The 23,646-nt window shown below is 47.5% G+C and overlaps 1 protein-coding gene across 3 annotated transcripts in view; it reads right to left on the minus strand.

Moving 5' to 3' along the window:
• LMX1B (LIM homeobox transcription factor 1 beta) overlaps positions 1–23,646 on the minus strand; it is a 200,176-nt gene that overhangs the window by 16,244 nt on the left and 160,286 nt on the right. For all 3 annotated transcript variants that reach the window (XM_063144554.1, XM_063144555.1, XM_063144553.1), the window contains exons 3-6: positions 8,526–8,758; positions 4,899–5,077; positions 3,112–3,189; positions 1,554–1,620 (exon numbers count right to left, since the gene is read on the minus strand). In XM_063144554.1, the coding sequence (XP_063000624.1) occupies positions 1,554–1,620; positions 3,112–3,189; positions 4,899–5,077; positions 8,526–8,758 (557 nt within the window). The remainder of the gene's footprint in view (positions 1–1,553; positions 1,621–3,111; positions 3,190–4,898; positions 5,078–8,525; positions 8,759–23,646) is intronic.

Raw genomic sequence — 23,646 nt, forward strand, 5'->3', positions numbered from 1 at the left:
CTCTTTGGGGCGGAGGCCTGGGTTTGTCCAGTCTCCGCCGCAACCGTGTGCCAACCCTGGCTGACGCCACTGGGTGCCAACATGGCCAGAGCAGATAAGAACACAATGGAATTGCCATGGGAAAGGAGCCACAGTGTGGGAAGGCCAGGAGGTCTGGCTGGTTGGCTGGGAATCCTTTTTCCTTGTGTGTTCAGAGTCCTGGCTGGGGATTAGTTTTTAACATGCACCATATTTTGAATCTGGCAGGGCGCAAGGAGCCAGTAATTTTATCCTCACCCATTGGATTAGGGCAGGGTCCCATGTTATGGGGCAAACCCAGGGTTCCCAACCCCACATTTACCTTGTATTGATAGTGTGTGTATGTTCTGAAGTCAAAGGCTATCAATGGCTACTAGCCCTGATGGTTGCATGCTATCTCCAGTATTTGAGGCAGTAAGCCTGTGTGCACCAGTTGCTGGGGAACATGGGCGGGAGGGTGCTGTTGCACCATGTCCTGCTTGTTCATCCCTGGCCGATGGCTGGTCGGCCACTGTGTGAACAGAGTGCTGGACTAGATGGACCCTCAGCCTGATCCAGCAAGGCACTTCTGATGTTCTTATGTGTGTGTGTTAGGGTAGCCATATGGGAAGGAGGACAGGGCTCCTGTCTCTTAGGGTAACCATATGGAAAAGAGGACAGGGCTTCTGTATCTTTAACAGTTGTATTGAAAGGGGAATTGCAGCAGGTGTCTTGTTAAGCATGCAGCACCTGGTGAAATTCCCTCTTCATCACAACAGTTAAAGCTGCAGGAGCCCTGCCCTCTTGACCAGATACAAAAGAGGGCAGGGGTTCTTAAATCTAAAACTATTGTGATGAAGAGGGGATTTCACCCGGTGCTGCATGCATACAAATGACGCCTGCTGAAATTCCCTTTTCTACGCAATTGTTAAAGATGCAGGAGCCCTGCCTTCCTTTCCATAGGGTCACCCTAGTGTGTGCATATTTATGCTAAGCTATTTTCTCCCACTAAACAAGCAGCCAACTCATCTCCTCCGTTTAAAGACCCTCCCCCAAATTTAAAGAAAGAAAGAAGAGGAAGAAGACATATCAGAGAGAGAGGGGTGTGTATTAGGTGCCTTGTTTAGAATGGTGTAAATGGTCCATAAATATGCAACATTACATTCCTGGAAAAAACACGAGTTGCTGTTTTTAAGCAAAATGGCAGCTTGCTGAGGGGGTCAGGTGGCGGCTGGGTGCTCACTGGGCATGTGCGGACCGCATAGTAGCTCGGCTAGGGAGGCCAACAGGGCCGGCCAGCCAGCGGAGGTTCATGAGCACCTGGCGACATGGGGACCCTCCATCCCTACTTAAAGCCAATTCTCAAGTTCATGACACAAAGGTTTCTTTCAGATATATGTTTTGTATAATTATATCCTGGATCCCCACCTTGAATATTCTGCATTGTGGGGGCCACCCACTCAGAAATGATGTAATGGAACCGGAAAAGGTAGGTAACCTGGACAAAACCCCCATCAACCCCAAAGGTCCCATCCACGTGACAACTGTGGCTTCACCTTGACCTAGCCGCTGTGAATTCTGCTGCTCCTGCTGCTGTTGATGCCGCCGGGCCAGTTTCTTCATCTGGGAAAGAAAAGGGGACCTGGAATAAATGTTTGCACCTCGACGGGAGGGATTTATCCCCACACAACAATCTACATCATCCTTCCCCAAATCTGGTGCCCACCGGCATGGTCAACGTTCAAGAACACTGGGAGTTGTAGTTCAAACAATCTGGAGGGCACCAGGCAGGGGAAGGGCAGACCCACATATGTCATCTCATAGAATCATAGAATCATAGAATAGTAGAGTTGGAAGGGGCCTATAAGGCCATCGAGTCCAACCCCCAGCACAATGCAGGAATCCACCCTAAAGCATCCCCGACAGATGCTTGTCCAGCTGTCTCTTGAAGGCCTCTAGTGTGGGAGAGCCCACAACCTCCCTAGGTTACTGGTTCCATTGTCGTACTGCTCTAACAGTCAGGAAGTTTTTCCTGATGTCCAGCTGGAATCTGGCTTCCTTTAACTTGAGCCCGTTATTCCATATCCTGCACTCTGGGAGGATCGAGAAGAGATCCTGGCCCTCCTCTGTGTGACAACCTTTAAAGTATTTGAAGAGCCTGATTTTTTCCTGCTGTCTCGGGATCATCCTGAGATTGCGGGAGGTGTGGGCGGCCGTTCCAGCTTATTCCTGCTTCCTTGCGAGTAAACGTGAGGAGGCGGAAACCGGCATGCCGCATGACCATCTGGACAACCAGGGAGGATCACGGAAGCTGGTAAGTCCGCAATCCTCCCCCTACACCCTTGTGGTGTAGACATGCCCTCTGTGACTGGCCCACAGTTACCTATTGACAATGGCAACAAGGGAGAGGGCCTTTTCAGTGGTGGCCCCTCAATTATGGAATGATCTCCCCAATGAGGCTCGCCTGGCACCAACACTGTTATCTTTTCGACGCCAGGTCAAGACTTTTCTCTTCTCCCAGGCATTTAACAGTATTTAACAACATATGCTGAGTTCGTTTGTTTTTTAATGGATCCCAGAACTGTTATTGTTTAAATGGATACTGTTTTTTTTTAATATATTTTTGATGGTTTTAAATTTTGTATACTTAAATGTTCACTGTTTTTAACTTTTGTAAACTGCCCAGAAAGCTTCGGCTATGGGGCGGAATATAAATGTAATAAATAAATAAATAAATAAATAAATAATGAGCTTCCATGGCCGAAGAGGGATTAGAACCTGGATCTCCCAATTCCCAGTCCAACACTAACCACTGCACCACACTCCTCTCCTTCTGCTTATAAGCCATAGCTTTTCAAAACGGCTCAAGTTGGCAACAACATTTCACCTAAAGCAAAATTAGAAGCAATTTTCTAGCAAAACCTCAGATGGATCTGGAGGGGAGCTTAAAATGGCTGTATAAAATGATGGAAAATAATATATATATATATTTAATTTTAAAATAAAATAAAAATAGAAGAGGGTGCTTTTGTGTTTCACATCCCAATCTGCAGCCACTGTGACTCTATTTTTATATTTATGGCTTCATTCTGTCTTTTTGAGCCAGAATCATACCTTTGCTCTTTGATTCTGAAACCACACCTGGACAACTCGAACGCTGAGTCCGGTTTCAGCTGCTAGCGTCTCCCTAACCTGCAGGAGAAGCAAAAGGTTGAAATAGGTTATGCAGATGAAACTGAAGGTTGCTGCAATCCAATGAAATGCCCAGATTAGCTCTGGCAAACCTCTGGTCTAAAGAAAAGGGTCTGTGCTTTATGGGAGCGTAGAAGGCATGAGACTGGAGTTCAAGGCATCAAATAATGTGATATTTATTTATTTATTGTATCTCACTCCTCAGCCCCAAAAGCTTCCAGAATCCCAGGAAATATCTCTTTAAATGGGGATGTCGGGATTTGAATCTGGATCCTTCATTCATGCAAATCCTATACTCTGCCACTGAATCATGGCCAGTTTGTTACCATCGATCTAATGAAGCACCTGACTGAAACTCAGGGCGGATTCACCACCTGACATCGGAGCTCCCAGCCTCCACTGGTACATCTGAAACTGCCTCAGACCAAGCGAGGCCATTGGTTCTTCTCGCTCAGTATTGTCTGCTCTGGTTGGCAGCAGCATCTTGAGCCCTTCCAGGTGGAGCAGCCTCCTTGCAGGTGCTGAGGACTGAACAGCATGGAAAGCTATATGGGTTTAGCCAAAGAAAGTCCAGTTGGACATCATGAAGTTGTCTTAGGGCATGTCTACACCTCCCGGCGATCTGGGAGGGAGGGGGGAGGATCTCGCAATATGCTGATCGCGAGATCCTCCCCCTGCGTCCACACATGGCGCACGACGTCCAGGGAGGAAGGAGGACGTTGCGCCCGCCATTTTATTTAAAAAAAAGAAAAGGTCCAACTACGCCTTCCACCTCACCCCCGATGGCCCTGGACTCTTCCCATCTCGGCTCTTTCCCTCAGATGACCCCCGCTACTCGCGGGGAAGAGGAAAGAAGCTGGGCCTGCTGGCCACACCACCCGCGGTCCTCGGGATCATCCCAGGACTGCGGGGAAAAGCCGCAAATAAAGGGCATGGCAATATCTTGGGGAAATGGAGGGTTCTTCCCTCCCTGCTCCCAGGATCCCCTTTGCATCATGTGGACATACAGGGACGATCCCGGGACAATCCCCAGGGTATCACGCGGTATCAGAGCTGGACAGAGGGGGGCCCAGTGGGGCCAGTTGGCATGGTCCTATGATCTAAAGGGGGGGGGTACTCCAAATGCCCCTGGTAGAGGCAAAGGGGGATTATTTGGTAAAGATTTGTTACAAAGTAGCTCTGAATGTGAAGAAGTGATGTCTTATATACATCTTGAATTAAAATGCTTGCCATGACCTTTTTTATAAATCGTTCTAGTTCATATGGATTTAGAACAGATTAAAAAATACTTAATGAACAGTTTGAAGTGGGGCCTACATTTCCCATCTGGCCCGGGCCTATTACTAGCTTTGCCCGGCCCTGTGTGGTGTAGACATGCCTTTAGACTGTTGGTCTACCTAGCCTACTATAGTCCACTTGAACCTTCTCTGACCTGGTGCCCTCCAGATGCTTTGGACTACAACTCCCAGAATTCCTAACCATTGGCCGTGCAGTCTGATGGGAGTTGAAGCGGAAGGCAAGAGGTTGGAGAAGCGTGGTGATTGGCAGCAGCTCGCCTGGGTCCTTCCCTGCTCTGTGACCTGGCGTTGCTGGGGATGGACGCTGTAGTCAACGCATATGCTTTGCCACTGTATCAGGAGAGTGCAATGGCGTGGATTGTTAATGACCGCGTGTCAGCATTGGGAGGGGGTGTCCGCCTAAAGGCCTACCTTCCTGCAAGGCTTGGAAGATACTTCGAAAGAAGCTTTGAAAGCTCTTCTCTGCTGTGTCGTGAGTATCGTCCGTGGCCGCTTGGGTCTCCTCGGATCCTTCCCATCGTCACCACCTTTCCCTGGGTTTGCTTGTCCTTTGGTGGGTTTGACATCCCCGTCCTCATCATCACTTTTAACTGTTGGTGGATTAAACACACACACACACACACACCAATTCAATGTGTTAACCCTGCCATCAGAAGAACATAGGAAGATGCGAGATGACCACCAACTTGGATGGCTTTAAATTGGATATATTCCTGGAGTAGAAGGCTATCCATGGTTTCCCTCCATTCGGCACTGGTTAGGCCTCGTCTTGAGTACTGCGTCCAGTTCTGGGCACCACACTTCAAGAAGGAGGCAGACAAGCTGGAGGGGGTTCAGAGGAGGGCAAAAGGGATGATCAGGGGTCTGGAAACAAAGCCCTATGAGGAGAGACTGAAAGAACTGGTCATGTTTCGCCTGGAGAAGAGAAGATTGAGGGGAGACATGAGAGCACCCTTCAAGGACTTGATAGGTTGTCACACAAAGGAGGGCCAGGATTTCTTCTCGATCCTCCCAGAGTGCAGGACACAGACTTATGGGCTCAAGTGACAGGAAGCCAGATTCCAGCTGGACATCAGGAAAAACTTCGTGACTGTTAAGAGTAGTACGACAATGGAACCAATGACCTAGGGAAGTCATGGGCTCTCCCACACTAGAGGCCTTCAAGATGCATCTGGACAGCCATTGGTCCGGGATGCTTTGATGGGGATTCCTGCACTGAGCAGGGGGGTTAGACTCGATGGACTTATAGGCCCCTTCCAACTCTACTGTTCAATGATTCCATGATGGGATTTTTTTCCCTTGGAAAAAAGGAGGTCAAGGAGAGACATGACAGAGGTGTACAAAATTATGCATGGTATAAAGAATGTAGATAGGGAGACATTTTTCTCCCTCTCTCATAATACTAGAACTCAAAGGGGTCATCCCATGAAGCTGATGGGTGGGATATTCATATGAAAGGAAGAACTTCTTCACATAGTGAATTGTTAAACTATGGAATTGGCTACCACAAGATGTAGTGATGGTCACCTGGGATGGTTTTAAAAGAGGGTTGGAGAAATTCCTGGAGGAGAAGGCTATCAATGGCTAGTAGTCCTTATGGCTATGTGCTACCCCCAGTTTCAGAGGCAGTAAGCCTATGTACACCAGTTGTTGGGGAACATGGGTAGCAAGGTGTCCTGCTTGTGATTCCCTGGTCAACAGATTAATGCTGGACCAGATAAACACTTGTTCTGATCCAGCATGGCTCTTCTTACGTTCTTATGCTTCTGGGAAAGCTAAAAGTGTTTTTTCCCCCCCTCCAAAAATTGGAATCCAGACATAGACTGGTTCTAGGTGTGGAGGTTCCATAACGCCATAGACATTCACAGACCTCTCCTCTCCCTTGAATGTCTCTAGCCCTCTGTTAAAAGCATCTAAGCTGGCGGCCATCACCACTTCTTGTGGCAAGGAGTTCCAAAAGTTAATTCTGTGTTGCGTGGAGGAGTACTTTTTCTTCTGCCTTTCTGGAAAACTGCCCAGCCATTCCACTGGATGAATTAGGGGAGAGGGAGAAAAACATTATCCATTTTCTCTTAATTTCTTTCTGCTTAATTTTTATTATCTATTAATGCAGCCCACTTTCTACCCCCCCTCCTTTTTTTCTGTGGTGGGAGGGTGATAGGATGGTTTTGCTGGAGGTCTCTTTTCTTTAAAAATGACTTCTGGAAGAGTTACTCATGTCAGCTATAATTAAAACAAAACACACACTGTGAATTGAGTTCAGGGATGAAAAATGAGGTTGCCGTTGCTATTATTATTATTATTATTATTATTATTATTATTATTATTATTAGGCTACATCTTAAAAAAAGATAATCCCTCAGCATGTCCAGAGTTCTCTAATAGCTAGTGTGCCAGAAGATAATTATTGATGGTTTTGGAGTGAAAAGCCACGAGCCACATTCAGTCCAGATTAAAGAGGTCTCTTTCGATTGCTGTGGATCATAAATTTGGGCCGCAGACATCGATGTGGATGCAGATGTTATTTTAACCAGGAAAAAGAAATATATACACACACTCATAAACCTGTGGCATAGAAGCCAGGATTTCCCCATTACTAACCACTAATGCATGATCAGATCATAAGGTTATTTGGATTTCACTTGCCCTTGCAAGAACCAAGTCCTCAAATAAGCTTTCCTTCTCTCTCTCTCTCTCTCTCTCTCTCTCTCTCTCTCTCTCTCTCTCTCATGCTAACAAATAGAATTTGTGTTCAACAAACATGGTATCACATTCCTGGTTCCTTACTTGAAATCCCACCTCCACCCCATTCAGTGTTCGGGGATGTTCCTAGGTGACTTTTAAGAACACAAGAACATCAGAAGTGCCCTGCTGGATCAGACCAAGGGTCCATCTAGTCCAGCATTCTGTTCACACAGTGGACAACCAGCTGTCGGCCAGGGACCAACAAGGCAGGACATGGTGCAACAGCACCCTCCCACCCATGTTCCTCAGCAACTGGTGTATATAGGCTTACTGCCTCTGGTACTGAAGCCATCAGGATTGGTAGCCACTGATAGCCTTCTCCTCCAGGAATTGATCCAACCCCCTTTGAAAGCCATCCAAATTGGTGGCCATCACTACATCTTGTGGCAGCAAATTCCATAGTTCAACTATGCGCTGTGTGAAGAAGTCCTTCTTTTTAGTTTGGCTATTAGGTCATTGCCAAAATATCGTCTCTCCTTTCTGGCACCCCGCTCCCCTGGCTTGGGCTACGTGGGTCTCTCAAATTCCAGTTTTCCAGTCGACGCTAGGGTGACCCTATGAAAAGGAGGACAGGGCTCCTGTATCTTTAACCATTGTATTGAAAAGGGAATTTCAGCAGGTGTCATTTGTATATATGGGGAACCTGGGGAAATTTCGTCTTCATCACAACAGTTCAAGCTGCAGGTGCCCTGCCGTCTTTTAAATCTGGTCACTCTAGTATAGCTCCTGCAGCTTTAACTGTTGTGATGAAGAGGGAATTTCACCAGGTTCTCCATATACACAAATGACACCTGCTGAAATTCCCTTTTCTATGCAACCAGGGTCCCTTCTCCGCGAGCCCCTGCCAAAGGAAGTGAGGCAAGTGGCTACCAGGAGGATAAGGGCCTTCTCTGCTGTGGCACCCCGGCTGCGGAATGAGCTCCCTAAGGAGGTTCGCTTGGCACCTACACTACATTCTTTCAGATGCCATGTGAAGACCTCTTTATTCTCTCAGCATTTTCACAGTCTATACATTTAATTCTAACTTTGCTGTTTTAAATGTGTATTTTAAATTTATATTTCTGCACCGCTGCGGATTTTATCCTGGTTGGGCTTTTATATTGTATTTTATATTATGGTTTTATACTGCTTTTATACTTTGAATGTTTTTAATTTTGGTGAACCGCCCAGAGAGCTCCAGCTATTGGGCGGTATAGAAATGCAATGCAATCAATCAATCCATCCATCCATCAATTTTAAATGCACCTTTGCTGGTTGCTAAATTATAATCCGGTTGGGTTTGGGAGGGCTCACCTGAATCTGAGTCGTCGGGGCTGACGGAACTGAGCAAATCCTTCTCCTTTTCGTAGTCGCTCTTGCAGAGTAGCTGTCCTTCCTTCAGCACAAATTCGTCGCCTTTCCTTAGCTGCCGTTCGCAGACGCAGCAGCAGAAGCAGCTCAAGTGGTAGACGCATTCCAGGGCTCTCATCACAAATTCTGTCGGGGCAATTTTCTCCATGCATCCACTGCATTTCGCAGCAAACAATCTATTGGAAACAGAAGAGCCCAATTCAAGGTGCTGATTTAAACCTATAAAGCCTTACCCAGCTTGGGACTGCAACACCTGACGGAACGCCTCTCCCGACACGAACCTACCCATCCACTGTGCTCAACGTCTAAGGTCCTCCTCCGAGTGCCTCCTCCGAGGGATGCTCGGAGGATGGCAACAAGGGAGAGGGCCTTTTCAGTGGTGGCCCCCAATTATGGAATGATCTCCCCGGCGAGGCTCTCCTGGCGCCAACATTGTTATCTTTTCGGCACCAGGTCAAGACTTTTCTCTTCTCCCAGGCACTTAACAGCATATGCTGAGATGTTTTTTTTTAACTGACCCAAGAATAGTTGTTTTAAATGGATATTGCTATTATTATTATTATTATTATTATTATTATTATTATTATTATTATTTATATAGCACCATCAGTGTACATGGTGCTGTACAGAGTAAAACAATAAAATAGCAAAACCCTGCTGCATAGGCTTACATCCGAATAGAATCATAATAAAACAATAAGAAGGGGAAGAGAATGCACCGAACAGGCACAGGGTAGAGTAAAACTAACAGTATAAAAGTCAGATCAAAATCAGGTTTTAAAAGCTTTAGAAAAAAGAAAAGTTTTTAGCTGGGCTTTAAAAACTGCGATTGAACTTGTAGTTCTCAAATGTTCTGGAAGAGCGTTCCAGGCGTAAGGGGCAGCGGAAGAAAATGGACGAAGCCGAGCAAGGGAAGGACAGATCCTTGGGCATGTAAGAATCAAGGCATCTGAGGAGCGAAGAGCACGAGGAGGGCAATAGTGTGAGATGAGAGAGGAAAGATAGGAAGGAACTAGGCTGTGAAAAGCTTTTATAATACAAAACCCGCATCCATACTTATTCTATAACCTTTCCCGTTCCCTCTCCACGCTTGGTCAATTACATCAAATCCCAGCACTTAACATGCAAAACGGAATTATCTCATTAGCTGTGATGAGCGACAAAATATTTCAAGGAGATTGTTAGTTGTCTGGTTTTTTATGAGTCCCATAGATTTCTACAGGCTTCTGCAATGTTCACTGTTTTTAACTTTTGTAAACCGCCCAGAGAGCTTCGGATATGGGGCGGTATATAAATGTAATAAATAGATACATAAATAAAAAATGGGGAAAGGGCGAAATCATTAGATTGCAGCACAGAGGATCCTAGCAGTTCCTAGAATTGTAACAAATGTATGGATCGTATTCATATCTGGCATGGGCGGGGTGGGTGGGAAATCCATTTGAGTTGCATTTTTAGGTCAACGCACTGGATTCACATGTTCCAAACCAAAACACAGCTGCGCTTCGATATTCGCCCATTCCGAGTTTTGCAATGCACTTCACCAGTCAAAAATGGAGGGCACAAATGATCATCTAAGGGAAAAGTATGCACAGAAATGCCTATCTCTGCAAGGGGGGAGGGGAGAAAGTCCATCAGAACACAGTGTATTTGATAAACTTGGCTGCAATAAAGTGTATATTATGAGAACCGTGCATGGACGTTTAAAAAGAATTTGCAAAGTGATCCAGAATGAGCGAGGGGGCTGCCTCAGACAGCAGATGCTAGGAGGTGGCAGCGAGATGTTGGAAGACAGAGCTGTGTGCCATGTGGCCTGTGCCCCCTAAGTTAGTCTGCTGCCTTCAGGGGGCAGTGGGGGATGCTGTCGTATTACCAGTGTTGAAGCAAGATTCAAATGTCACTCCAGTCTGCTTTTATATATGCAGTGGAAGAGGCCACCATTGTGCCTTTTGTTCAGGCAGTGAAATGTCTTGGGCTGGCCAAGGGACACAGGTCAGAACCCCTTCCCGTCTGCCAAAGAAACCTCCAATACCAGAATTGCAATGTCAGGGGTGTGTGGAAGGGGAAAAGAGGTATGCGAGGTCCTCAGATACACCGCCCCCGCCAAACTAGCATAGCATAAGATCTATACCAGTTTTGGAGCACTATCTGCTCCTTTAACTCAAGTAGCAAAATGTCTTGGGATGGCCCTGCTGGTGCCATGAGCTGTCAGGGCTACAGACTGGAGCGGACCAGCAGCAGAGCAGAGTTTCTAGGGAGGGATGTTGGGGAAAATCCATTTGGGGTTGAAGCTTGCTGAGTTTCAGTTGGCTGTCCCCCTCTGGACTTCACTCCATTTTCCGCTCACTGGTCTGAGTTGGACTGCAGGATTTGGGCCAGTTCGCAGATTTTCTGTGTTTTTTTGTAATTAACACGAATTACGACTAGAAGTTGCGCGAATCTGCATCATTCGGGCGGGTGACGCGAATTCCGCCCTCCATCGCAACTTTGCGCAAATTTCAGCCGTCCTTTGCACAAATCTGTATTTGCACAAATTGTGGCCCCACTTACCCCACCCCCTGCAAAAAATAATAATAATTAAAAATAATGGGAAAAAGTCCCTGGAATTCAGGGAAAACCTGCAACTTGGCTCACAAATGCAAGCTGAGTTCGGCAGGCAGTGGAAATCTGCTAAGACTCAAAGGGCCAGACTTACAAGTGATGGACATCCCCTTTGCTAGGCTGTACAGTGGCTTTGCCTCCCCAGGTCAGCCTTTGGCTCACCCTGACCCGGATGGACTACAAAGTCTTCCAGGTCAGTCCGGAGCTTTCTGGTCAGTCTGATGACTCCTCAATCCTGGGTGTCATTCTGCCCCTGCCTAAGGCCCAGCACGGCCATCAAGGAAAGAAGAGGATGTTGGGAGGTTCCTCTTGCAGAAGCAGGTGGAGAAACCCACTTCTGGTCCTTTGCAACCATCCAAGCATGCCACATCCATTTGATGTGCAGTCCCATGGAGCAACTGGAAGTTCTTAAAGGGATTAAAAAGTGTGCACGGATTTCCACGGCTGCTCTCGCGGCTTCGGCTTCCTCAAACCCGCCGGGCTTTGCTCAATGGAGCTTGCCTCCTTGAACTCAAAAGGGGCGTGGAGAGGACAGGGCGCTTTTCAAAGGGCCTTCAAAAGCATCCGTGCGGGGGTGAAAGCATCTGCAGATGGGCGTCCATTCAGGCCATCGCCATGGACCGCGCTTCAGTGACATTCAATGGAGCGGAGGTAATGAGGGATGGAAGCAACCTGGCATTGGGCAAGAGGTGAAACATCTAGGGGAGGGAGGCCTTTTCAAATTAGGGGAGAAGGAGGGGGCGTCCTTGCTCCTGATAAACTTTCTCAGGTGTTTACAATTTCGGGGGCTGTTTAACTGGTGACTCCCAACATGCAAAAATAGGAATGCTTTAAACCACTAGTCCTCAGCCTTCTTGGACATGCAGGTCATCCTTACCCCCATGCTGGATGTCGAGACATAACCCAGCTGAACTTAAGTGCAGCTGAGGCCTTTGCTAGACCAGGCTATATCCTGGGCTGATACTTGGGATCGTCCCTGTGTGTCCAGATGACGCAAAGGGGATCCCGGGCTCAGGCAGAGATCGAACCCTCCGTGGCCCCGGGATATAGGCCTAGCTGAGCCTGAGACCGTGAGCATGTGGCCCGTTTCCATGGCTTTCCCATGGATTACTCATCGGGGGCAGGGTGGGGGGGAACGGGGAAATCAATTTTTCTTTTAAAAAATTCACAGTTCGTCGTTCGTGAGCTCCTGCACAGCCAGCCCTTTAAAACTAAAAAAATATGGCGGGTGCAACAGCTGTCTTCTTGAGCACGTTGCGCCTTGCGTGTAAACGAGGGCAACATCCCGCTATACTTCCATCGCTGGATCTCCCCTCCTTCAGTGCGGACTTACCGGTAGGTCTAGTAAAGGCCTGAGACCCATGATCCTAAGGAATACCTGGCACCAACGTGCGGAGAGGAAACTTTAAAGAGGACTTCGGGAAGTAAATTCATTTCAGTTCAAACTGGGGCTAAGAGAACTTGTTGCAGACAAGAAAGGACCATGGACCTTTGGCTTGGACCTTAGGCATCAATTGCCTTGGACCTCTGGCTTTTTATTTCTGAGATGGAGGGGGAATATTCCCCCCTTCCTTTAAATAGACACAGCAGTATTACTTTCTGGAAATGAGTGGGACAGCTCTATACAAGGAAGAGGATAACAAATTCAGCTTGAACAAGTACTCTAATCTATCTTTCTTCCTTTAAAAAAAAAAGACACCAAAACACACAACAGGAAACTGAACTTGACAAATGACCTGAGTTTGATATCTCTTGATCAAAACCACAGCTCATTAAATGGCTTAGCATATAAACCTGTTCAGGGCTTGGAATAGAAGCTTAGCAGATCACTGCCTGTACAGGATGGTTTTTTTCCAACTCAAGCAATAAATCTGAAGAGAGAGAAGAGTATGATCGTGCCTTTTTGATCAGGGACAAAAGCCCCCCCCCATGGATTACACACACACACACACGCTTATAAGAATGGCCTGACTGGATTAGACCAATTACTGAGTGCCAAAATTGAAAAGTAAATGACACGCAGTGCATCGATTGCTTCAGAAATGCAATATGGTCCCCTTTTGTAAACTATGTTAAAGATTCTACATAACTAATTTCTCCTTTACCATTGCTACTATTCAATGAGGTTGAAACTGGATCGGGAAAGATAGATATATAAAATGGATTAGATAATGCTTTACTGTTAAAACCTTTTGGTATTTTAAAGACTGTAATCATGCTTTGTAGAAACAACTGTAAATATATTTTTTATCTTTATTATCTTGTAATAAAATATTAAATAAATAAATTAATTAAAAATTAAAAAAGGAAATGCAGGTGGTGCCTGCTCATTCAAAAAGCAATAACTCCCCACCACATAGAAAACTAGCAAGGCAGGGAGAAGGCAAAGCCTGACATCTTACTAGCTTTCCACCAACAGGGAGTTGTTTTTTTGACATAGGGAATGTTCAAATCAGATAACCCTTCCCCGCATCCTCGCATTCTGAGTAATCCAGTCCTAAGAGGGCTGTGCCACATTATATTTCTGAATATGCAATTCAGCTTCTGGCTTCAACTCAACGGGGCTCATCTGTTGAGAATAGTGGCTTGTCAAACATTTTTGGAAAGTTGCTAGTTGAGAGCTGCAGTTCTTTGTACAACAACAGCAAGATACACTGCCAGCTGGAAGTGGAGGTTCCGTTTCGCATTCATGACTAATAGAATCATAGAATAGTAGAGTTGGAAGGGGCCTATAAGGCCATCCAGTCCAACCTCCCGCTCAGTGCAGGAATCCACCCTAAAGCATCCCTGACAGATAGCTGTCCAGGGAACAGTATGGTTGAACTACAGATAGATCTAACTAGACCCACCCCTTGTATGACTCAGCGAAGTAAAGGGTGGCTAGGGTATCCCATCCACCTCACCTCACTCTGCTCCAAAATAAGGCAGAATATGACATTTTGTGGCTTGAATGTTTCAATGTTGCTCATATTTCTGTGTTGTGATCAAGTGTCCCACATGTACATGATCACTCAGGGAGCGTAGAATAATAGAATTAGAAGAGAACTTGGAAGTCATCAAGTCCAACCTGTGGCCAGAGGAGGCTGGTGGCTCCGATGTTGGAGCTACCAGCCTCTGCTGCCTGCTGCTCAATGCAGGCTCTGCAGTGCAGGATGCAACCACAGACCGCTATCCAGCTCTGCTAAAAAATATCTCTGGCGAAAGAGATCTCATTGCTTCCTAAGGTAGGCTGTTCCACCACGCCACCAGACAGCTCTCGCTGTTAGGAAGTTCCTCCTTGGTTCTTGTCCTGGGGCAACTGAGAGTCAGGCCTTTGTGAGTGAAGGAACCATTACCGATCAACTCCCGCGTGCCAAAGGCATTGGGCATCCCCCAATGTCCAGTGACACACAACGCTGCGGTCATTACATCCTGGACAAAAAAAGCCCATTCACATGTTTGGCAGAGTCTCCATGTGTTGTGCAATGAAACAATGTTAGCCTGTTATTATTATTTTTTTACAAAAGGTGACTCCCTTTTACATCCCACCTCTGGAGAGGTTTTGACCAAGATAACGTGGATCTTGACAGGAGAAACATTCCTCACTTCCATACAGAATGTATAAAGTTATGAATGGTGTGGAGAAAGTCAATTGAGAAAATTCTCTCTCTCTCTCTCTCTCTTTCTCTCTCTCTCTCTCTCTCTCTTTCTATCTCTTTCTCTCTCTCTTTCTTTCTCTCTCTCCCTCCCTCCCTCCTGGATACTTCAGATCATCCAATGAAATTGATTGGCCAGCGATTCAGGACAGGCATAAGGAACCCCGTCTTCACACAACCCATAACTCAAGTGGAACTCACGGCCACAAAACCCAGGAGTGGCTATAGATGGATTCATGGGGGAGGAGGACAAATCTGTCCATCATGACCAGCCATGGCAGCAAAATGGAGCCTCCACATTCAGAGGAAGTGCACCTGCTGGGAGTGTCCACTGCTGAAGACAAATAGCCGGGGAGGGCTGTTGGCCTTCACACCCTGCTTCTTGGCTCCCCAGAGGTACCTGGCTTGCTGCTTACAGAGACAGGATGCTCAGCTAGGTAGACCTTTGGCTCTTCACCTTAAAGCCATTCATAGGCCATGATGTTCACCGGCCTTCTCCAGCCTGGTGCCCTCCAGAGGGGTTTGACGACAGCTTCCAACGTCTGCAGACAACACGTGCAGTAGCCATGCTTTCTGGAGATGATGGGTGTGTGTGTAGCCCACCCATCTGGGAGGGGTGCCAGTTTGGCAAAGGCTGATGTCTGCTCTGCCCTTGCAAGCACTTATTCTTCCCCATCCTAAATCGTAAAAGGAAGATCAGCAATGGTGGAAGTGGCTGCAGGAATACAAGGTGCTTTTGGAGGTTCCTAGGAAGTCTGACAGCCCGAGTGGTCTTCTTCGCCACGTGCACAGCAGCAGCTGAAACGCGGCCGTTGCGTTTTCCTGTGCCATCTGGCGTTTTGTACGGGGCGGCTGATTTATTACCTCTCGGGTTGTTATCTTGCTTTTAAATCCGACCCTACTCCGCCTCCCTCAAATCACCGTTCTGCACTGTTTGCTCTTATAATAATGTCCTAACAACCTAACCTTTACCTTTTCAATCGCCTCGCCCGGGTCTTTAATTTCCTCCTGTTTGTGAGGCAAATAGATTGTAATGGTTTTCTTATAACTCATTTACTGCGGCGGGCCGAGATAACCGCCATGCGGAGCCGGGGTTTGCCGTTCGCATTAAGCGCGGTTCAAGAGCTTCGCTACACAAGACGGAGCCATAAAGAGGGCTGATTCAACGCACCGGGCCCGTTCTGCTAGCCTTGGCACGCCGATAACGGAAAGGACGATATTAAACCCGGTTTAATTTGCGCTTGGTTCGCCCACCGATGCAAGATGTCAAAGCATCCGGGATTTTAAATCATGTTTCCTCTGCTGGCTAATTATTATGTTTTACAACGTTGACCAAACAAACATTTAGCAAATCGATGCAGCTTTACAAGAAACACACAAACACACATATTATGGGAAGACAGAGGTTAATGGTAGGGCTAGCACCTATGGTAGGGTGACCCTATGAAAAGGAGGACAGGGCTCCTGTATCTTTAACAGTTGTATTGAAAAGGGAATTTCAGCTGGTGTCCTTTGTATGTATGGAGAACCTGGTGAAATTCCCTCTTCATCGCAACAGTTGAAGCTGCAGGAGCCCTGCCCTCTTTTGTATCTGGCCACTCTAGTATAGCTCCTGCAGCTTTAACTGCTGTGATGAGGAGGGAATTTCACTAGTTTCTCCATATATACAAATGACACCTGATGAAATTCCCTTTTTTATGCAACTGTTAAAGATACAGGAGCCCTGTCCTCCTTTTCATAGGGTCACCCTAACCTATGGTCGACATGGTTGGGTCTGTGAGAAGGGCCCACTATCCAGTAGGGGGTCCGCCGACAAACTCCCCTCTTTTTTCCCCCACTATTGCAACGTGCTTGTTCACCCTCCTTACACTCCGGCCCAAAGGGACGGAGCGAGAAAACAGCAGAAGTAGTGAGAAGGAGGCACAGTAGCTGGAGCTGATAGCAACGATAAAGAAGAACAGCAACAGCAGCAGCTGGCGATAATCATAGAATCATAGAATAGCAGAGTTGGAAGGGGCCTATAAGGCCATCTAGTCCAACCCCTGCTCAATGCAGGAATCCACCCTAAAGCATCCCTGACAGATGATTGTCCAGCTGCCTCTTGAAAGCCTCTAGTGTGGGAGAGCCCACCACCTCCCTTGGTAACTGGTTCCATTGTTGTATTGCTCTAACAGTCAGGAAGTTTTTCCTGATGTCCAGCTGGAATCTGGCTTCCTGTCACTTGGGCCCATTATTCCATGTCCTGCATTCTGGGAGGATCGGGAAGAGATCCTGTCCCTCCTCTGTGTGACCACATTTCAAGTATTTGAAGAGTGCTGTCATGTCTCCCCTCCATCTTCTCTTCTCCAGGCTAAACATGCCCAGTTGTTTCAGCCTCTCCTCATAGGGCTTTGTTTCCAGACCCCTGATCATCCTGGTTTCCCTCCTCTGAACATGCTCCAGCTTGTCTGCTTAATGGGTGTGTGTGAAGAGGTAGACCCACTGAGGGAGGGGTACCACTGAGAGTGCTTACCCTAAGAGCCCTCCAAAATTTGGACCTGGCTCTGGTTAATGGCCACTGCTTCTAGAGCGTCACATCTTTTGGATTGGAGGCACACTGCCCCTCTTACCCCCTGACGACATGAACAGAGCTCGGATGGATCCTTGTAAAAGTCTGGCCTCCTGCTTCTCACCCCGGATGACTTGGGGATGCCCACAAGCAGAGCTCAGAGGCCACCAGCCCCTCCCACCATTGCTCCCCTGAAATGGGTGTTCAGAGGTAGACTGCATCAGAACCTGGAGTCTCCACTTAGCCACCCCATAACGACTAATAGCCATTGCAAAATGGCCTTCCATGGACTTGTCTAATGACCCCTCCAAGACATCTAAGCTAGCGGCCATCAGCACATCATGTAGAAATGAATTCTGTGGGAAGAAGGGAACTGACGTTAAAGGCAGGGCTCCGCCCAGGTTTTGGAGATCCCCTTGCCCCACAAACCTTCTGCTGGTCGCCTGACTCTCTGGGGAGCATTTTTAGGGGGCTGGAGAGGCTGTCATGGGAAACAGGGCAGGGACGTCTACTCTATCAAAACAGTCGATCCAGTATAAATCTAGATCGACCCTTTATCTTAAAATAGACCTGGAGTGGGAAGCCCTTAAAAAAGTGGACAGCCTTCCCCAACCTGGTGGACTACAACTCCCATCGTCCCAGACCATATTTATTTATTTGGTTGAAGTGCTTTTTAAATGTTGCTTCTCAGCCAAAAAGGCTCCCGGAGTGGCTTACATACAATTAAACAAACTAGTCCCTACCCACAGGTTTACAATCTAAAAAGATGTGACACACAAGGAGAAGGCGGTGGGGAGGGAAGAGGGGGGATTCCACCCCACCCCCCAATCAGGGCTGATGAAAAGGCCCTGCTCTCCCTCTCATCTCCCTCAGCACAGTCTGCTGGGACTGATGGTGGCTGGGACAGATGTAGACCAGAACATCTGGGGGAGCGCCAGGTTGGGGGGGGGGCTGAAACAGAGAATGCCTTTGAAAAGAGGACTGCCCTCTGCAAAGTAGGGCACATGGCCACCCTGTTTTATAGGGAAGGGAAGGATGAGAACAAAAGCTACTTTCCTGGATTTAAGATTTCCCTCTGTTAGGGGTGAGGAAGGAGAGGTTTTGCCCTGTGGAGGCTGGTGACTCAGAGCTATCCAAGGTGTGATGTCAGTGGGGTGGTGAATCCGCTCCGGGTTTTAGCCAGAACCAGTCAGAACTCGAAAGGAACTCTCCAGGGTGCTTGGATAGCTCCATTCGAGCTCTGACTGAAACCTGGAGCGGATTCACCACCCCACTGACATTGGAGCCAGCCACCTTCACCGGCTGCACCAACAGCTGGACGGAAGAGGTGGCGTTTGAACTGGCCTAAGATGCAACAGCTCAGTTGTCCTTCTCCGACTTGCTCTTTGGAAGAGGATCGTCGGGAATCCACAACCCGCCCCACTCCCACAGACGGCATGGGGCAGCCTGAGGAACTCCATCACAGGATTGCCTCACCTGAAGCCCTCCCTAAACATACTGTCTTGATCTTTGACTCTTCCATCATCCTGGGGCTCTTGAGAGCACCCGCAGTAGAGAACCCAGTGAAGGACTCTGAGTTGGGTTCTAGAAGGCCCTTCCGCATGGTGTCTGCTCAGCAGCAAGGATCTACTTAGGAGGAGGGGAAGTCCCAGCTGCAGTCAATGAGGAAACAGACTGAGCTGCAATCGCTCAACCAGGAAGAGAGCAAGCTGACGGCACGGATCTAATCCCCGCGTCTCTTCCCAGGCCTTGGTTGGATTCCCAGCTGCCCTTGAGCCCTTTGCTGCAGCTGGGAGGATCAGCGAGGAAGGAAGAGCGGAGTTTTCAGAAGAGCTCAGCATACTTGAATTGGAGCAGGCAAAGGGCAGGGACGGAGAAAGCCTCAGCGGTGCAGTGGACCGTTGACCCACTTTGAACACCAAGGTCTCAGGTCTGCGGGCATCTCAAGCTGAAAGGATCAGGGGTGATGGGGCAGGGCCTTCTCTGTGCAAGCCCCTGGAAAACAAGCCCCATTCCAGTGGCTGGCAAGGCTGAAGGCAAACTGGAAGGGCCTACCTACCCCAAATACCAAGCATCTTTTCCACCCAAACCTTTTCCTGCCAGCCTCAAAGCTTTGGGAGAAAAAGCTTTCGGGGTGGTGGAAAAACAACACAAAAGCTAGGAGATGACCCAATGACCAGCGGTTGGGGAAAGGAGGTTAGGGGAAGGAGGTGTAGCCAGCCAAAGACATTTTGCTGCCTAGGGTAAAAAACAAGATGGCACCCTCTCCCGTTCCATGTACCAAAGCCAACTGGACTGTTTCTTCAACACTGACGATGGAAAAGCATTCTCCACTGCAGGTTAGCTTAGAGGACACGAGGTAGGCCGCTTGGCACTCAGCTCTCTTCTCCAACAGCTGGCTGTCGCCTCCTGGACTCTGCCGCCTGAGGCAATTGCCTCACTTTGCCTTATGGTAGGGGCGGCCCTGTGTAGCCCCCAGGGAACCCTGGAGGGCTAAAATGGAAGTCCCGGGCCTGTGGTTCTCCACCCAGCTTCTTGTGCTCCTACTGCTTGAGAAACCAGCCACTGTACTACCAAGGAGAAGGCAAGGTGTTGTGTGTGTATAGTCAGCTGATCTCCACATAGTGAGCTTTACTCCGACATCAGGAAAAACCTGGTAGGATCCTGTTGCCTGGCTCTAAAGGGACGATGATGATGATGATCAAAGCCCTATGAGGAGAGACTGAAAGAACTGGGCATGTTTAGCCTGGAGAAGAGAAGATTGAGGGGAGACATGAGAGCACTCTTCAAAGACTTGAAAGGTTGTCACACAGAGGAGGGCCAGGATCTCTTCTCAATCCTCCCAGAGTGCAGGACATGGAATAACGGGCTCAAGTTAAAGGAAGCCAGATTCCAGCTGGACATCAGGAAAAACTTCCTGACTGTTAGAGCAGTGCGACAATGGAATCAGTTACCTAGGGAGGTTGTGGGCTCTCCCACACTAGAGGCCTTCAAGAGGCAGCTGGACAAGCATCTGTCGGGGATGCTTTAGGGTGGATTCCTGCATTGAGCAGGAGGTTGGACTCGATGGCCTTGTAGGCCCCTTCGAACTCTGCAATTCTATGATTCTATGATGATGATGATGATGATGATGATGATGATGATAATAAAAATCCTATCAAATGAGTTTGGAGTTCCTTTTGGAGAGCGGCAAATGACGAAAGGGTTGCATCCTCCGCTTAATTTTCAATCCCTAATTGACAGTGGCCCGCTCCATCACTGTCGCCCATGTCAATCCGCCGGCCACGCTCCCTCCCGGCGCTTTGATGGGAGAATTTATGAGGAATCAAATTATTGCCGCGAGAAGAGAATTAAAACGATCCTTCATTTACAAAGCTCCCAAGATTGCCTTGTCGTGCTCCACCTCTGGGATTCTCAACCGCCTCACCGCCCTCCCGCAACGCCCATTGCTCTTTACAAGCACGGCAATGGCACACTACAGATTATGGCTGCAATTTTCTTCTAATCTGCTCTGGAGCCGAGAAACTATTATAGAGAGAGAGATTAAAAAAAGTTAAGGGCGCCGGCTGAATGCATTAAAAAAAATTAAAAAAATGCGGCAGCAGCAATTAAACAGCCTAATGGATTAACGAGCGGCAATTATTTGGGGGAGAACGGTAGTTTGCAGCTAAACTTTGGAAGCAGATGTGGACAAAGGCTGTACAAGTTGGGAATGTTCAAGTGGCTTCCACAGCCGTGGAGAACATGTTGCAACGGTCACGGGAACGTCAGACGGAATGAGGTGCTTTATACATCTCCCTCCTCCTCACATGTAGAAACTTCTCACGCTTGGCAAAACGGATTACACCTTCCTGTTGAATCAGAACTATATAGTATGGGTGAAATTCGCAATTCCTGTGACTACACTCAGCTGGCCTTCATTCACTCGCTCAAGGATTTAAGGGCCTTATTGTCATGTCTAACCTCACTGCCCCTGTTTTGGGAGAAGATGTTTCAGGTAATCAATCAGAATCAGATTCGGACTTAGAGGAGGCAGCGCCAGACACCAGCCAGCCTGTACCAGTGGGGGAGGAAGCTCTCACGGGCGATTCCCCAGCTGGGAGTCAGCCCTCTCCACAGCTTATTTCCTCAAGGCCAAATCCTACACACTCGGTGGAAAGTGAGCCTTCTTCCAGAGGAGAGCGTCCCGACAAGCTAGCTGATGCTAGGGTCTGCTGGAAGCTGACATGCACGGCGCGGAAGGAAGGCGTGAGAAAGTCAGTTAGATTACGCCAGAACCGGCCTCCGCACCAGGCGCTCTAAAGTTACAGGCGTTTGAGAAGTGGCTTCCTATTCTTCTTGAACAGACAACTGTCTTGCTTAGTTTGCATAGTTTTTGCCTAGGGGGACGTTTCCAAGAGGTTAGACTCTATTCAGGTAGAAGAGACATTTGTTGCCATTTAAAAGATCAGCCATTGATCTTTTAAAATGATTATCTAACACAGAGTGAGCTGGTTCACATGACACGACAGCCCACCATGGGTTAATTTAGCTGTAGGGGCTCTTGTATTGCAATGGGAGCCTATGGACGCCATTTTTGCATGGTGCCCACCTTGCCATGGGTTGTCATGTCATGCAAACCCAGGTGGCAAGGGTTAATGAGGGTTAGTCAACCCTCAAATAACCCTATAAGCCATGGTTGTGCAAACCATAAGCGATGTGAATTGCCTGTGGGATTACACAGTTTTTAAGCAAAGACTGCCCACCTCTTCCTGCAGGGTTAGAATGGGGGAGGCAAAGGCGGAGATGAGATTTTAGGTGCAGGAAATTATATTATGGAGGGGAAGGAGATTTAGCAGGGTTCGAAGGCCCGCACTTAGATATCATTGAGATTCAATGGCAAAAGCAGCAGTGAATTTTAAGGCTATTTGCGGGTTGTTTTAATGTTGCAAGATTCCTTGTGTACCTATGAGAATGAAGAGTCTCTGTATGAAATGCAAGGCCCTTTGCTGCCTTCGACACAAAGATATGAAGATTCAGAATTGCTCACAGCACCTGACATCACACTGGAGAACAGACTGTGTCCAATACATCTTAAGACATTGGTTGGGGTGGGGTGGGTAGGGGATCATGTTCTCACTGGTCTACTCTTCTGTTGCCCCAACTGAAAGCGGTTTGTTATGCAAATGAAGGAAAATTCCTGGGGAGGGGTTGAAAAGGGTGCAATGGAAGCACCTAACCCTCAGTCTATAACAACTTACCTATAACTGCTATAAATACTTAGTATAGGCCTTGGTTTTCTGCAGCCTGAATGGAGATGTGAAGGCTTGGAAAAAGCCCCAGAAAAGAATGTGTGCATGTGTGTGTGTGTGTGTGGATCAGGTGGGGGAAAAAATCAAATTCTATGCATATAAATTTGCATAGCCAAATTTGATGCAAATCGGTGCCCTCTCTTTTGGCAACGCCTGGGTCAGTATTGAGCGCCCCTCCCCCTCCCGTGTGCATCGTTGACAAAGTTTCTACATACTGGTACTTTCGTGTAGGAAAGAACATGCAATTGTACCATGATTGCATGCAGACATTTGCAAATGCTTTTATGCATTTGTTTTGCTGCACACAGCCCGCAGGAAGCTGGAGCCAAATTCAAGGGTGAGATCATGACCCATTTTTAAAACAATCATTTCCATTTGCATCCCCTCCGCAGTGCGTCAAGCACATTGTAGAGATCAAGTCAAGACCAGCAGAACTGCATCATGACAGCACCATGTACATTGACGGTGCTATATAACTAATAATAATAATAATAATAATAATAATAATAATGTGCCTTTGGTTTGGTTTCTGGGTCAGAGCCAGCCCAAGACATTTTGCTTCACGGGGCAGAGAAGGAAGCATAGTAGAATCATAGAATCATAGTGTTGGAAGGGGCCTATAAGGCCATCCAGTCCAACCCCCTGCTCAATGCAGGAATCCACCCTAAAGCATACCTGACAGATGGTTGTCCAGCTGCCTCTTGAAGGCCAGTCATGTTATTCTGGCAACTGAGCAAGAAAATCCCATAAGCACCTTTCCTTGTCAGTAAAAAATCAAAATAATAATAATAATAATAATAATAATAATAATAACAATAACCATCAGTGTCTTGCCTTTCCAGGCCACCTAGAATTAGCCACGTGAGGTGGCCAACTCTCTCTGCCTAACAGTAGAGCCAGCCTTTAAATGACATGATATACACATTGTCTTATGCATGCAGCTTGGGTATTGTTTCCAGTGCAAAATGAGTGATACGCCTTAACTTCCC

The sequence above is a fragment of the Elgaria multicarinata genome, chromosome 19, assembly GCF_023053635.1.
Source record: "Elgaria multicarinata webbii isolate HBS135686 ecotype San Diego chromosome 19, rElgMul1.1.pri, whole genome shotgun sequence".
In the NCBI taxonomy this organism is placed as follows: domain Eukaryota; kingdom Metazoa; phylum Chordata; class Lepidosauria; order Squamata; family Anguidae; genus Elgaria; species Elgaria multicarinata.